Below are 16,132 nucleotides of genomic sequence, written 5' to 3'. Positions count from 1 at the left end.
TTTGGGTGTGTCTGTCTCCCTTTTTCCCTTGGGAATAAATCTGAAATTAAAGTCCTACACCCCTTCCCAGAAGTGTCTGCTATTTCAGAGGAGAAGCTGGGGAATTGGAGTGTCACCCTGCATGCAGGCAGCCTGGCAGCTCTGCAAAACATTGTCACCTTCAAAATTCTCCTGAGGTGAGGGACAGCTCACTTTCCATTCTGGCAGCATGTCAAAAAATGATTAATAAATAAATTCCCCTTAAGATGAAAAGCTTTTAGCGCCTTTCCAGCAGCTGAAGCATAATAGCTTCGTTCCATTCCGTGCAGCAGGAACAGCAGCATTGTGACAGTGATGTTGGAGAGATGGGTATCTCTTACCACTTCTGAAACCTTAACCTGAGCAGCCTTAAAAATACTTCTATGTAGATGAAATGCCATGCCTGCTGTTTGGTAAAGCTGAGAATTGTATACTCTGAAATGCTACATTAGAAAAGCAGAAATCCTTGTTAAGTACCTCCTTCTGACTCAATTCTGGCTTCATGTTACCTGTAACACACCTTTGTGTTTCTCCTCACACTTGGCTTTGTCTCAAACACAGTTTTCATTGCTGGGTGAGGTAAAACACCATTCATTTGTCAGGGTAAAAGGAACTCACATCACTATAGCAAAAGACAAAAACTGTGCAACAGCTGGTAAACATTTAACATGTTTTTACAAAAGATCTATAGTATAATTCTATTGATTTGCATTTATCCTGTAATTAAATTATTGTTTCCTTCTACAGTTTGGTACAAAAACATCTTGGTACAAAATCTTGGTATGGTACAAAGGCTGTTGTATGTGGCAAAGCTAATTCCTGCTGCCAGCTTTGATTACATTTCAATATAATTTAATTGTCTCCAACTTTCGAACAGGCATTATCTTGTTAAACGCACAGAGAGAGACTCCCACTTACCGTTCCCGTAGAAAACAAGCGCTTCCTAGATCAGCTCCTGCCCAGGTGTTCCTTCCCCTGCTGTAAACACTTCTCGGAGCTGCCTCTTGGTCCTAATGGGTCCCACGAGGTGCCCCACGAGGTGCCAGGTAGGACCTGGATTTGTGCTGGGCAGGGAGGACACTCTCGGATCTCCCCTCAACTGTCCTCTGACTGCCAGGGAGATGCATCCCTGCTTTTTATACCTGTGCTCCCTCAGGAGTCCTGTGGGCTTCCACGCGTCAGATAATCAATTATCCTCCTGAATTTCAAAAGCTGTGTTTAGCATCCTCTTTTTGTGTGTGTGCAGGGAGATGGCAGGGAGAGGGTTATGCCTGTAATCGAGGGTCGTTTGCACACTTTATCTTTTAAATAGTGAAGGGCAAGTAAAAACAGCAATAATCTGACAGAGCAAATGACAAATTCACTTTGCAAGGTAAACTTCCATTTCCCTTTGCAATTTTTTCCTTCTACCCCACAATGACAGTATGAGTTAACCATTAATACTTTCTCACACTGCTTGAACAGGAGGGTTTATCTTTTTGCTATTTTATTTTTCTTTGATTATGAGCCTTTCCCTCCTTTTCCTTTGTTACTCAGACCCGCATTAGCAGGACAGTTCATACTTCAGTCCCTCGCAAACATCACAGCATTACATCAAGCACACAAAGCAGCCAGGGAGTCCTGCTCCATTCCTGTGCTCTGGCAAAAGGCAAGGGTCTTCCCTGGGGTGCTGCGTGCACTGGCAGCTGTTTTCATTCCTGGAACAAGGTTTATGAAAGCCCCATTAAAAAGAACACAAAGCCTTGGTGGCAAGAAGACCAGCACAGTTGAGAGGAGTTAAAAATGAGGTACCAGCACAAGCTCCACCTGACAGATTTTTCATACTGACTTTGAAATGCTCAGAATGGATGGGGACCCAGAGCCTTCCCATTTCAGGGCTTGCGTGACTTGATGCTGGGGAGAAGTTTCAGCACGTGAGATGACTCATATCTGCCTGTTGCTGAATACTTTCACCTTGCACCTGAGCACATCGCAACTGTCTGGGCAGAGAGGGATTGTAGGAAGGACGTGCAGCTGGTGTACACATGGGTGCTTGTGTGTGCAGGGGGTCAGAAGCATCCAGTGCTGGTCTAACTCTCTACCATTGCCCCTCTGCTTCTTGCTGAGGTGAGTGAGGCAATATCCCTCTTCCAAACCCTGGACTCCCAGTAAGAGTAACCCCACAGCTGGAAAGGCTGAATTGAGCTCTGCATGCCAAGTTACTGTGTGTTAAAGAACAGTCACACTGTACCTGGACAGATGTGCATCAATACCTTTGGGCTCCTCCTGCGTTTGAGTACTCCAAAGGCTCACATTCCTGGTATCAAATCAGGATCAGATCAGGGAAATTATGAAAAGAGGAACAGACCAAAGCAGACACTTGAGCTGACCCAGAACTGAGCATCTGACAAGGGCCTGTCTAGTGGAATCCAGAACTACATGAAGAGAAGCAAGAACTACTACTTTCCTCCAGCTGTAAAAGGAAATGGTGCCAGCCTGTTCACAGGGAGAGGATCTGCTGTGCAAATCAGGCAGGTATATCATCTGTGTCATCCACTGGTGGGCACTGGAGAAGGGGATTTCTGGGTAGCAGAGCAGGTTTTCCAGAATCCCTGTCCTGGTGCACACAGCTGCACGCTGTCTATGCTTTGCTAACTGGAAAGGGATTTTGTTTGCTTTTTCGAAACAATCTGCTCATGTTCTCTCATGTGTGAGGCCGGTTGCACTAATTTTTCAGCATGACTTATTTTCCTTCCGCTGCCTTGATGCTGCACTGGCTGAACAGATGAATCAGACTGTGGTGTTAAACCAGTCAAGAGCCAATGCTATTTCAAGGTATTATCCTATAGTGTGGTTTTGAGCTAATTCTCCATCCACCGGGTCCCATGCCTGATACAGAGCTGCTGTACAATACCAGGCAGTATTTCTCACATCAAGGAGAATCAGTCTGTAACTGACTTGTTTATAACTGCCTGCTGCCCAGCTTGGATTAGGAGGGCTCTGAGCCGTGTTCATTTCTCAAGTGAGCTGCTTTCAGAGAAGGCTGTATAAAGCTCCATTATCCCAGGGTTTTCCTTGTGCTGCCTGGGTTGGGTTCGTGTCTTGCACAGCTGGACATAGCAAGACTCACAACAGCAAGCTCTGTTTATGACTTCAGATTAATTATGGGAGGCAGCAGAAATTTCTAAAAGCCCTCCAGGCCGTGTCAGGTGTATCCAGCTTAGGAGTTCTGAAATAGCATAAATAGAGCAGTTTTTCTGTCCCTGGGATTTCCTGTCCCAGCTTGAGTCAAAACCTTCCTGTCTTCCCAGGACCCAGAAGGGTCATTTGTGGAGCTCCTCCACCAGACTCCACAGGCTCTCCCTCTGGCTGGTGAAGCTGCTTCTGCAGCAGAAATGTCTGTGATCCCCACAGCTCTCAGCAACTCAGCCTTGCTGTGATTCCCACCGTGGGTGTTCTGGCTCCAAATATCCCTGGATGAAGTAGACACAGATTATGATAGGATCCACACGTGTTTGGAGCCACTGCTGCATCCATCCATGTTGCAATGTGGATTTGAGGTGGCAGCTACAGTCTCTGTTCTCAGGGTCATTTTTTCAGTAGGTCAGTCCCACATGGAGAGCTGGTGTCCCCTGTACTTGCAGGAGGGGGGAATTGCCTGCAGTTCTGTGCTTCCCACAGCTGCTCTGGGACTATCAGTGGTGTTCAAAGGCTGAGCATACTGGCTGTGTGACAGCATTCCTCATGGAAACTTCATTTCAGGGGTAGTATCAATAATAATTTGGCACAACAGATGAGAAACTTGTTTTGCAACATGAACAGCTTTTTCTCTTTAGAGCATCTCTTTGTTTGTCTCTAGAACTTTCCCAGTTTCTCCCCACCTCTCCTTCCTACCTCAGCTAATGCTGTCAGCATCTACTGGTTCCCAAACCTGACGTATGTAACACTCATTACCTCCCACAGATCACTTCACATTGCAACGTGCAGGGTGTAACTCTGTTTGCCCTCTAAACCTGAGCCTGTACCAAGCCTGATGGAATCTACAGCCAGGTACAAACTGCCACACATATCTTCTGCAGCTGGAACAGCTGGATTTTGGACTCATGTCTAAGCAGAGCCACCTCCCAAGGGTCCTTGGGTGAAGCACACAACAGCTACTTTTATATTTCAATGCCGATCCTTTGCTGACAAAGGACACAGAGTTAGGATCCTAAAGCAATTTCCCAGGTATTGATTTCCTCTTAGCTTTACCTCCCCTGGTTTCCATGCCATGCTTTAAAAAATTGCCCCTGTCTGTTCTAGGTGCACAACATACAGCTTCAGACAAGCTGAGCAGAGTGTGAAATGGTCCTGCTCACGTTGTGAGGTTGAAACTAATAACAGTCACAAGTAACTCATCAAATGGCAAAACCATCCTGCATTCTAAGCTCTCAAAAGCTTTTCTGCACTACTCCAAAATGGCACAAACAGTGGCTGTTGGTCCTCAGTTTCTCCAGCCTCCAGCACTCCTGAGAGCCCCACACAGCAGTTTCCTCTGGTTTTCTTTAACTTGAGAGATGTGGTGTTGACTGACACTGCAAATGCCCTAATGATACATTAAACAGAACTGTCTAAGACTAAAATTTATGGGGTTTTGCCTGGGTTTGAAATCACAGAGGTAGGATGAGACCCATTTTGGTTCAAATGTTTTATTTGAAGTGGCAAAACTAAGGCACATTACAAGTAAGTTGATCATCAGTCATGTAATTACATTATCCATTACTGCTGTGTACAATAACTTTCGTTAATTTCATTCCTAAGTTCTTTGCACAAATGTAGCCATTGTGTGAAGACAAGCAAACAAAAATGAGATGAAAAAGACAAGATTTAGCCTGTGCGGCCATTTCCTTCTAAGGAAAACCCAAAACTTATACGCAGCAGGTGTGGTGAGACTTAGAAAATCTCGGTTTCTCATCCTTGGAAGGATAAAGTGCTAAGATTTGGATCTTCAGATCCTCCAGACTTCATCTTTTGAACATCAGTACATCTCCTGGGGAGAATTTTCCCTTGAGGAATTCAAACTGGGAGGAAGCTGAATACAAACACTTATCAAAATAATCTCAAGGAGGGAGGGCCTCTGGATGAGAGCACAGTTTGCACTCTGTGAATGAGTCTGAAGCAAGGGATCAGATTAAAAACAGACAAAATAAATCAGAAATTCAAAATGTGCAAAAAGTGCTGTTGGAAAGGAGTGTTTCATGGTGTTAAAAGCCTGCTTGAAAAGCCTATTTAATCTTCAAACATTAACTATCCCTGAGACTGTACAATAGAGTAAATGGCAGCAGGCTGTGAGATGTGCATCTGTCAGGAGGCCCAATGGGCTCTGCAGGTGGGATCCATTTATAGAGCCTATACCTGTCTGGCTCTGTTTATTTCCCAGCAGAGCTCCTGGAGCATTTCAGCATTACCCAAGTGAACTGCCAAGAGTTTCAGCCAGGCATCAACACGTTACACTCAGTTGTAGGCTTAAGAGTTACTGGTTCCTGAATTTCTGGCTCTCTAAATACCATCTCCTTCCTCTTCCAAGCCCAGCAGACAGCAGAGTCGAGATGCCAGCAGTGACTCTCAGTAATTAAGGAGCTGGTCTTTTGTCTTACCACTCCCATTTCAGCTTGGAAAGGAGCCTTCACTAGAAGGTTACACAGCATGTTACAGCCAGAATCAATGAACAGGGAGAGGCACCTTCAGTCCCTTGAAAAGCTTCTGATAAAAACCAAAATTTGGGTGAGATGTTACTGGCATCAAGAAAGTAAAATGTGGTTTATGGAGAGGGAATGAGGAAGACTGTGTTTCCAGTAAGGGCTGAAAAATTAAAGCAGTTGCTGATGATTTTTTCCTAGATAAATGTTAATGTGTGTCCTTAGGATGACAAGACCTTGGTGCACAAGGATCTGGCACATGTACAGTAAGTGGTAATAAAGAAGCCTCACCACAAAGACATGTAGGAAATACTGCAATGTAAACAAAATAAGAAACATAGAAAGGACTAAAAAAGCCAAGGATTATTTGGATTTGGAGAAAGACTTCTTGCCTGAGCTCTGTCTCTACGTAGAACTGAGTGCTGACAAAATTGCCATGTCCACTTACTGCATTTTTGTTGAAACCCATTTGCTTCTCATAGGCTTTAGAAAAATCCTCCCCTTTTTTTTTTAAATAAATAGCTTTATTTTGTATCATTCCCCAATCAGGTACAAGGAGTGGGTCAGTGTGGTGCTGTTGGAAGGCACAGAGCCACAGTGGGCCGATGGCACCACCTGCTTGTGGCTCCCAGGCTGGGGCACTCCTGACCTGTCTGTGGAGGGTTTGATGGCCTCGGGGCCAGGACAGAGGGGCACAGAATGGGCAGGAGGTGCATAAAACCTGCACGTTTCACTTGCCTGTTTCTACTTGGAGTAAGTAATGCCATTTCTTTTGTGGAGCGGAGAAAAGTAAAACAAAGTATAAAATAAAATGTACAGCACTGGTTGCAATCCACCAGTGTGTTTTTCCCTTTGCCTGCAAACTTTGAACTGCGAGGATCTCAGCCCCTTAGAAGGTGTGTGTGGAGAGCAGTGCCACCACATCCACTGTATTGGTAGTATTGGGAGGAATTTAATCTGTCTTTAATCCATACTGATAGGATCCCTCCTGACATTTTCAAGAATTATTTCTCCCTCTGCAGCATTTTTTTCATCCTAAATAGTCGGTGTTTGGGAGATGAAAGGGCAGAATTAACTGCTTTCCTGAGATTTGGGGTTATCCCTTTGCTTCTACAGCCACTCACCAGGGGCTGGGAAAGCTCTGTTTAAGAGTAATTTGTTTTCTTGGGATTTTTATGCCAGAAGAGTTTCTGTGCCCAAGTGTCTCTGGCCTTTACCACTCACAGCCATGTACATCCTCCAGTTGTCTGTAAAGTCTTCTGCACTAAAAAACATGAAAGACTTCTAATCCAATTGCTGAAAACCTTTGAAATAGTTTTCATTAATACTCATTTAATTCTATTGCTTGGTAACAGCTTAGAAAATCCTTTTATTACAAATGCCATACCTTGCTCCCTCAGTAGATAAATAACTGATTAGGTTTTCACTAAAGTATTTAGGCTCTCTGGTCATAAAGCTCTGCAGCAAAACCAACCTGGCACTTCTGATAGTTTAGGGTTAGGAAAAGGGCAAAATAAATCAGATTCTTTAAATACCACAAACAGTAAAGTGGAGCCCAAAGCCAATTTTCCCTTTGTAGGGCATCCTATCAAGACATCTCCAGTTCAGAGCTGGGTCTCGGCGAGAGCAAAGTCAGAGCACATCTTAATTGTTGCTGCCAGAGTGTGCTGAGGGAGCAGATGAAAACCTTGTAGATAAAGAGAAACCCACCAGGACTGAAAGGCCACGCTATTGATGGGAGGATTAAAACACTCACACAGATTTTGGGGGTGAATACATGAACCCTGAGGTGTAAAAGCACCAGAGGAGATTTAGGTTGGACACTGGGAAGGATTTCTTCACAGAAAAGGTGATTAGACATTAAAATGGTGGAGTGACCATCCCTGGAGGTGTTTTAGGAGAGACTGGATGTGGCACTCAGTGCCCTGGTCTTGATGCCGAAATTCCTGGTAAATCCCAGTTGATCAGTCCTCTAGTTGCTTTAGCTGAATTCTGATTGTATAACCTTGAATTAAGTTCTATTGTAGCTTCTGCTAGTCCTTCCAGCATCTGGAAAAAGATATATTTTCAGCAAGTGAATTCCATAGCTTGTAACTTTTCTCATATGTACAGTCAGAAAGCCTCACCCCCTCCTTAACCAAAACTTAAATCTTACAACTAAAATCCCCAAAGTTATACCAAAAAAACCCAAAAATATTTAAGCTAAAGTGTCATATTTATACAATTTCTTTATCAGTCTAGCTGAGGAGGCGGTGTTGGGCTGGATGACCTCAGAGGTGTTTTCCACGCTGATGGATGCTGCAACCCAGCGGGGCCGGTACCCAGCAGGTCCCTTAGCCGGGATGCGGCTCCCTCAGGCGGGATGCGGCTCCCGTAGTCGGGATGCGGCGTGTGCGGCCGGGCGGGCTCGGGGCACTGCGCAGGGACCGGGGGGCTCCCCGAGCTGCCCTCCGGCCGGCCTAGGGATGGTTGCTAAGGATGGTTGCTAGGGATGAGTGGAGGGATGGGTGGTGGGAAGGGCGGGAAGCACTTCCAGCCGGGCGGGAGCAGTTCCGGGGCGGCGCTGGCGGCGATCGGAGCGGGTGGTGAGCGGGACCTGCGGGGGGATCTGCGGGGAAAGGGCTTTGGGAGCGGGGACAGCGGTGGCTTCAGCATCGCCCCGGCCCCGGGAGACGGGTGGAGAGCCCGAGGGACCCTGGCTGGTCCCTGGGCAGAGAGAAGGAGGAGGAGGAGGAGCACGGAGTGTCCCCGCAGTAGGGCGGCACAGCCGCTTCTCACACAGTCCCCGGCCCGTTATCCTACAGGCTGGGATAGCTTGGTTATCCCAGGATAGCCCGGTTATCCCAGGATAGTCTGGTTCTCCCAGGATAGCCTGGTTCTCCCAGTATAGCCCAGTTATCGCAAGATATCCTGGTCCTCCCAGGAAAACCTGGTTATCCCAGGATATCCTGGTTATCCCAGGATAGCCTCCTGGGCCGCGCCAATGCCCGCGGAGTTGCAGCACACGCAGATCCTCCCAATCCTGTAGGAATTGCCCGCTCTCCATCACAACAAAAAATTCAGTCTGAGTTTTTTCGCCTCATCCTTCAGCAGGATCCACCCCCTCTCTGGGCAGCCCATTCCAATGCCTGATAACCTCTCTCTGGAAAGATTTTTTTTCTGATCTCCAACTTCAATTTCCCCTGTCAGAGCTTGAGCCCCTGCCCCCTTGTCCTGTTGCTGAGTGCCTGGGAGAAGAGACCAACCCCCACCTGGCCAGAACTTCCCTTCAGGCAGTTCTAGACAGTGCTGAGGTCACCTCTGAGCCTCCTCTTCTCCAGGCTAAACACCCCCAGCTCCCTCAGCCTCTCCCCACAACACTTGTGCTCCAGTCCCTTCTCCAGCCTCGTTGCTCTTCTCTGGCCCCGCTCCAGCCCCTCAATCTCTTTCCTGAACTGAGGGGCCCAGAACTGAACACAACAGTCAAGGTGTGTCCTCACCAACACAGAGTCCAGGGGAAGGATCACTGCCCTGGTCCTGCTGCAGGGGGGCAGCTGGCTTGTTGTAAAACCCTATTGGAATAGAAGCAAGACTGGGTGTTTTTAAACAGACAATCAAAATAAATTCCTGTAGTGCAACTGTTTGTGACCAATTTCTGATGTTATGTTTTGCTGAGATGGGCAGGTTTATGGGGAGAGGAGGTATCATCCCACTCCTCTAGATTACTCGCTGGGTGTTAGACCAGATGAATAAGTTGGAGGGGCTGGTAAAAGCCTCCTCTCAGGGTTTAAAATAGGACTATTGATCTCTAAATGCAATTTAAAACTAATTAGTAAGTAAAGCAGTGGTGAAGTGGTTAGAGGAAAAAGGCAGCTGATAACCTGTGGAGAAGAAGAGATGTTAGCCAAGGAAAAGGTGGTGAAACAGCTTCTCAGGAACAGGGAGGAAGACTCAGTCATTCAGGGACTTGTTGGCTTAGGTGCAAGGCAGAGTGTCAGGAGGTGATGCTCTGGGTAAGGGAACTCCCTTTGCAGGTTCTGTTTTGGGTGCAGAAGGCATGTGTTTCGTGCTGAGACCCAGCACACAGGCATCAGCTCTGGCCTGCTCAGCTGGGGGAGGTTCAGCATGTACAGCTTTGGGCACTGTGTGAATCACAGGATTTTTTAAAATAGGAAAGAATTTTACTGTATTAGTTCAGCTCCACTGATGGCAGGAAGACTAATGGTCTGAGTGTGGGTTGCCTGTGCAGCTCTGCTGTGACAAGGTGGAAAATGGTGTCAGGTCTTCTCTGAGTGTTTTTCATGCTTAAAATGGGGGTGTGGCAGCTGCCACCAGCCTGTGTGAGAGCCCTTGATTCTGGTCATGTCACCTGGGATTTGTTAGAGAATTACTAATTTCCTCAAGGGAGGTGAGGTAGGAAACAGGAAAGGAGGAGAGACTTGAGGAAGATGAGAATGGATGGAGAGTTTTTGTTTTCACTGTATCAATTTCCTTTTCTGGTTTATCTCTTGTGTTGTGTTTCAGGTGTGTGAGTCAGGATTATCAGTAGGGGTTTGTCCTGAGAAAACTCCAGGTGAGCAACATCCCTTCCTGCTCTGTTTAAGGATGGGGATGGGCAAGAATAATGTTTATAAAAGATATCCTGATAAATAAGGATGAAATAAATGCAACTCAGGGGTGGAGTTTCCTGCCATTCTGTTTCTTGCTTAGGGACTGCTGCCTTGCAGACTGGGGGAGATGATGTCTTAAAAGGTAAAAGCAGCTGGGGATGAGCCACATCTATGAAGTCTTTGTTCACATTGTTACACAGCTTTTGGGTCTGCATTGGAACTGGCTGAACCTGCGTGGGCCAGCGTGTGTTCTGCCTTTATGTACAGGTCCCACACAGCCCTTGCTGAGTTTCCTTTCACTGAAGTACAGACCTGGAAGGGATCATGAGAGGTCACCTATTCTTATTTCCTGATGGAAAGGCAGGATTATATGTACCCACACCCCATCCCAGGCCAGTGCTTATCTGACCTGCTCTTCTGAATCACCAGTAGCAGGAATTCCAGTCTCTCTGTTCCAGTGGCTGCCAGTCTGTGCAGTTGGGAATGTTTTCCTGTCTTGATTCTGTACTTCAGATGAAATAAAATAATTATTTCTTGTAATTTATATACCACTCTTTTTAGTATGTCCTCAAGTGATATTTGCCTCTGAGTTGTTGATTGAGTCTCAAATTTATCAATTGTTACTTTACTCAAATTACGCTCTTAAATTTAGTTTTTTTCTGGACTGAGTCACATCTACAGGTTGTAGCAACCTCCTCCCAGCCTGAGAAATGCAGAGTGTGCTTTGGAGATTATTTCTAGGAGGCAGATTCAACTGAGGCGTGTGTGCAGAATATCTCACACCCAAGCTTTAGTGATACAGAGAATTGTATCAGTAAGTGGTGCTGATTCAGTGAGTGCACACTGAGATCACACAGGTCAGGAAACCTGAGGAGGGCAGTAATCACAGCCGAGTGTGATGGCATCTCAGGCTAATTGGATTTCCCTTTGGGGACTTCCTGTGGCATACTCCAGCAATTCTGGCAGGATAGTTCTCCCTTGTTGTGGAAAGACATTAGTCTTTCATAGAATGAATTGACAACTCCATTAGCAAAACACAGAGGGAGAAATAAAGGATGGTCTTGAGGCTGAGAAACTTGGGACCAAGGAGATCAATATTGAACTCCACCACAAACTACCTGTGTGACTGTTGCAAGGTATATGGGGCTAAGTGTAACCAGCCACTAAGGGCATGCTTAAATTTATACACATAAATCTGCCTTCATCAGCTCTACTCCCGTGTGGTTTATTTAAGTAGTTGGGTTTGTACAGCATCTAAAACAAGGCTGTGATCACATAGACAACGTAAGTGAAAATGAATAATCATCACCTTGCATGCGTGAATTACTTCAGGGACAAGTATATTCTTGTTTATTATGCTTTTCCCTTATTGTTTCATGAACATTTTTCATTTTTGTCTGCCCCTCACCTGCAAATAGACTAATATCAGCATTTGAGGACTATTTTAGCAGGCAGGTGATAAAAGACAAACATCCAAATTAAATGTAACTTTCATTTTCCTCTTTGCTGTTGCTTCTGTAGAGTATCTGCAAAACACCTGCATGAGGGAGTCTGCCATTTTTGGATAATGGGAAGTGAGTAGCAGAAAGCCTGATGCAAATAATTGCTGGGTTTTTATCCCTTTGCAGCAACCAGTCTTCTTGAGAGCAGCAGAGGAGAAGGGTGCACTCACAATGGCTGCAGAGTTGGATTTCTCCCCTCCTGAAATCCCTGAGCCCACATTCATGGAGAACGTGCTACGCTACGGACTCTTCTTTGGAGCCATTTTCCAGCTGATCTGTGTGCTGGCCATAATCCTGCCAGTGCCAAAGTCCCATAAGACAGTAAGCAGTGCTCTTTAATATTGATACAGATGGGCAGAGTCAGAGAAAACAGGATGGGAGGGAATGTTGAGTAACTAATGGAGGCACAGCAGTCTGCCCCTGGGATTGGTGACAGTTTCATTGTTCATTCTCTTTCCTTCCCTCTAGCTTGCCCACCTCCAGCTTTTGTCTTTTGATTTACCACCAGATAGGAAAGTCAGGAACAAACACCTGAGCCAGGGTCTCTCTCAATATCAGTGTTAAAAACAACCTGAAGTATTGGCAAAGTATTAAATGTACATGATGTTCCTGGCTGCATGAGAAGGCTTTGTCCCTATACACATACTGTCATCGTGCTTCTGATTTCCTCCATTAATTGCCAGGCAGGGCAACCCTTTTGCAGGTCCTGCCTTTCAGGAAGTGACTTTGGGATCTAGTTTGTGTTTGATATTTTGGAAACAAGATGCAAGTGAAATTTCTAGGAAGGCAGTTTTCAGTACTGACACCCTGTCCAGTGCCAGAGGAGAACCACAGGAGAAGGTGAAAGTGAAAGGTTGATGTGAGCTACAAGACTCTGGTTCCTCTAGATTGAGGGATGTCCTGCATCTGCCTGGCTTTTGTGATAAAAGAGCTCCGTGTGCTTGGCAATGCCTGTGGTGCTGGGCACAGGTATTTCAGTGGTGGTCAGGCTTCAAGTTTGTTGCTTTGATACAGATTTTATCTAAAGGCATATGATATATTTCCATATAACAACTCAGCATGGGGAGTTTTTTCAGCTTATCTTAATTGCCATGTTTGCTCCCTCCTGTGCAGAGGAAGCATGGAAATATTCAGCGTGTCTGGGGAAGGGAATGCCTGAGGGTGAGGTATAGTGTGAAGGATACAGTTCATGACCCAACTTCTTTACCTTTAGCTGCTGGTGTGATGTGATGCTGTCCTGGCATGGGTCATGCTCCCTCCTGCTCCTCCTGCCCCAGGAGCTGCAGCTCCTTGCAGGGAGATAAACTGGTGGTTGCTCAGCACAATGCAGTGGCATTGCAAGTCTGGGAATTTTAGAATCATTAAGGTTGGAAAAGACCTCCAAAACCATTGAGTTCAACCTTTGCACTGTTATCCTGCAGCCACCAGTGCCCATCTGTCAGAGTTCATGGTTTCCCCAGTAAATTTTTGAAAATACCAATTAATCTCATTCTTGAAAGCTGAAAAGATAGAGAGCTTTGGTTTGGAGTGGGAAACTGGAGACCATACCCCAGTTAACAGTAAAATTCAAGGACCTTTTACTGCTTACATTTGCAAGCATGCCTTGATGTTTGCATATTCTACTTTTTATTTGCTCCATATGTATACTGTCCTCTTGATCTGCTGTCCATATGACTGGTTTACAAGGCTGTGGAAAAAAAAGTAGAGGCTACCCCTTGGGATCTTGGGAATGGTGCTTGAGTGTGGGTAGGATATTGAGGAGCTTCTCTGTCTTGGAGGCCTCAGATTTTGAAGTCTAGCATGGTTTGGACATTAGAAGGCAGCAGTGTTCCCTGTATGGCAGCAGCACTCTGCATCCCTGAGTAATAACTGCACGTTGCTTCATCTCTCCAGAGCCTGCCAGCTCCCCGTGCACTGATCACAGCCTTTGGAAAGCCAGCCAAGTCTCCTTCCTTGGAAAGCCACACAGATGTGAACTGTAATAGCCCAGTAACTTGAGAGACGTTTGAACCAAGGTCTTTGATTAAAAGGATTCTGTCAGATGCTGCCTCCCCCTCCATTATCTGGAGCACTGGCTTGGAAGCTTGAAAGTAGCATGTCTTGCTCAGCCATTTTTTGTGTGTCCTTTTCCAGTTGGCACGCTCAGGCTGAGAGGAACCAAGATGCTAAAGCAATATTTATACTCAAATGCATTTAATGAAATGAGGCAATCTGCATGTGTGTGCTTTCTCAGAGGAGACTGGCACTGTTCCCTTGTGTTTTCCCAAGATAACTAGACTTTATTTCCCATGGCTGCAATATTATCTCTTATCTTCCCTGAAGGAAACAAGCAACATATCTAAGCATTTTGTTAGTCCAGGTGAAGAAATATTTGCCTGCAATTCCCTCTCTGGATTTTAGGGTTGGTTTAGAGGCTCCAAACTTTATATTCATACTGTTGTTTCAGGGACTATGTTTTGTTTTGCACATGATAATGATTAATGCTTGGCAGAAATACCTGTTGAATGTTTCCATGTACCCTGGTGGTTATATGTTATCTTTTCCTAATTCATACAGTTTTCATTTAGTGTTGATTTTCTTCTTACCTTCAAAGTTGGGTTTGTTTTTCTTCTCCAAAGCCTGTTTTAGACACTTAAGCTTTTAATGCATCTCTGGTAATGAGCTGTTTCTATGCATAAACTCACACTCATCAAAAAGCACATGCAGAAGGAGCAGAGATGGTGCTGCTTGTGTCTCATTAAATGTGGCCTCAGTTTGATACTGGTGTGTTCCAAGAGATACCCAGCACTATTTTCCTCTGGCCTATACTCAGATCCCCAAAGCAAGCTGTCAGCAAATGGTAAAAAAAAAGTTACTGATTGTTTCTTAATTGATTCTTGTAGGACTCGGACAGTTTTGAGCCTAAGAATTCAGAGACAGTGAAGAAACCAAAGGCAACTGCTCCACAGATAAGCAAGAAACCCAAGAAGGAAACCAAAAAGAAACGATAAAGGCACGACTGATGAGCCTCAAAAGACCAAATAATCACTTGTAATCATGTTTCCTCAGAGACAACATCAAAAGCAACTAACTCTGTTAAATGGTTTTCTGGCATTGCCATGTTTTACCTTTCAGGGACAAGGGAGAAGGAACTTACAAGAATGGAAGGGGAGGGATTCTGATAGATATTTCTTGCAAGCAAAAGAGAACTTCATATATCCAGAACTTCATTTGACACAATTAATGCGTCAGTCGCTATTTAAGTGACTTCTCTCAGTTCTGATGGGTAGAGAGGCCCCTCCATGCTGGCTGGGATTTGTAATAAAGTCCCTGTGTAAGGTGGAGCATAGGCTTCCTGCTTTGGATACCAGTTTGTGTTGTGTTGTTTGAAGGCAAAGGGATCAAATGGATCAAGGATACCACACTACACAGTTTTGTATTCATCTCTGTTGTCATCTAGTCTGAAATACATAGCTGCATTTTATGGCTTAATCATAATGTCTTTGTCATATTCTTTAATTCTTTAGGTAATAACTCACCAGATTCCAGACTCTTGGAGATCAAAGCTTTCATTTCCCCAGCGTCGCTACCTCTGTCTTATTCCCCACCCATGCACTGTTCCTTTCTATTCCCACCTTTGAAAGCAGGTACATTTCAGGGAATTGAGGCTGTGGTGGGGATTGTGATGACTACAAGAATCAGGGAACCATTTGATTCTGGAAGGCACAGAATTTAATACCTGTGCTTGTGGGGCTGTTCTTGGAAACTTAGGAAGACCAGGTACTGCATGTTGGAGAAAAGCTCCTTAGGTGGGAGTCTGGGAATGCTGCACAGGTGGTGCATCAGCCAGCACTGCCTGGCTGTGCTGTGGATCAGCCCTCCTGCCAGCTGGCTGAGCCCTGACCATGGGCCCTGTTTCAACACAGCTGGGGTTCGTTGCATTTGCAAACTCCCTCCCAGCCTTTCCTGCTCCAGTCTGCTCTATCTCCTCTGGCTGAATTCTTCCTGAGGGTAAATACGTTCTCAGCCTGGGGAGATGTGGTATTTTAAGATGCGAGGGGTGACAAGCTGGCTGTGTAGCATGGCTCTGTGGCAGGAGACACAGACACTCTGTTCCTTCAGGCTCTGGCTCTCCAGGCCCAGGGACAATCTGGTACTAGATTTGAATACGGCGAGACAGGACTGGAAGGAGATAGGTCGTGATGTAGCCACACAGTCTCTGTAGGGCAGCTCAAGCTTCCTGATGCCAGCTCACATCTTGGTTTGTTTGATCAGGAATGAGTCAATGGGAGGAGAACCTGCTCTCTGAGGCGCACCCAGGGTTCAGAGCAGCTTTGAAGGAAGGATTCTCTCTGGCAGGGCTGCAAATCTCCAATCCTTTTTGCAT

The 16,132-nt window shown here is 45.6% G+C and overlaps 1 protein-coding gene across 3 annotated transcripts; it reads left to right on the top strand.

Annotated features, from left to right (window-relative positions):
- Positions 1-8,214: 8,214 nt before the first annotated feature.
- On the top strand, positions 8,215-15,237 carry MANBAL (mannosidase beta like). Of its 3 annotated transcripts, none has more exons than XM_071572644.1 (4): positions 8,215-8,260; positions 10,179-10,227; positions 11,893-12,087; positions 14,649-15,237. In XM_071572644.1, the coding sequence occupies exons 3-4, from the start codon at positions 11,938-11,940 to the stop codon at positions 14,754-14,756; spliced, it is 258 nt and encodes an 85-aa protein (XP_071428745.1). In that variant the 5' UTR covers positions 8,215-8,260; positions 10,179-10,227; positions 11,893-11,937; the 3' UTR covers positions 14,757-15,237. The 3 variants fall into 3 exon arrangements, with proteins under 3 accessions (XP_071428745.1, XP_071428746.1, XP_071428747.1); XM_071572646.1 differs by lacking the exon at positions 8,215-8,260 and adding an exon at positions 10,365-10,406; XM_071572645.1 differs by lacking the exon at positions 10,179-10,227 and having other exon boundaries at positions 8,226-8,260.
- The last annotated feature ends 895 nt before the right edge of the window (positions 15,238-16,132 follow it).

This window comes from Pithys albifrons, chromosome 18 (assembly GCF_047495875.1).
Source record: "Pithys albifrons albifrons isolate INPA30051 chromosome 18, PitAlb_v1, whole genome shotgun sequence".
NCBI classification, from domain to species: domain Eukaryota; kingdom Metazoa; phylum Chordata; class Aves; order Passeriformes; family Thamnophilidae; genus Pithys; species Pithys albifrons.
The sequence above is the reverse complement of the archived record's forward strand: the minus strand, read 5'-3'. Positions and strand labels throughout refer to the sequence as shown.

What these genes read in the sequence shown, in the direction of transcription:
- MANBAL (XM_071572644.1), top strand. Translation starts at nt 11,938, where the DNA reads ATGGCTGCAGAGTTGGATTTCTCCCCTCCTGAAATCCCTGAGCCCACA. An exon ending in TGCCAAAGTCCCATAAGACA is followed by an intron (nt 12,088 to 14,648) that starts GTAAGCAGTGCT and finishes TGATTCTTGTAG; the next exon opens with GACTCGGACAGTTTTGAGCC.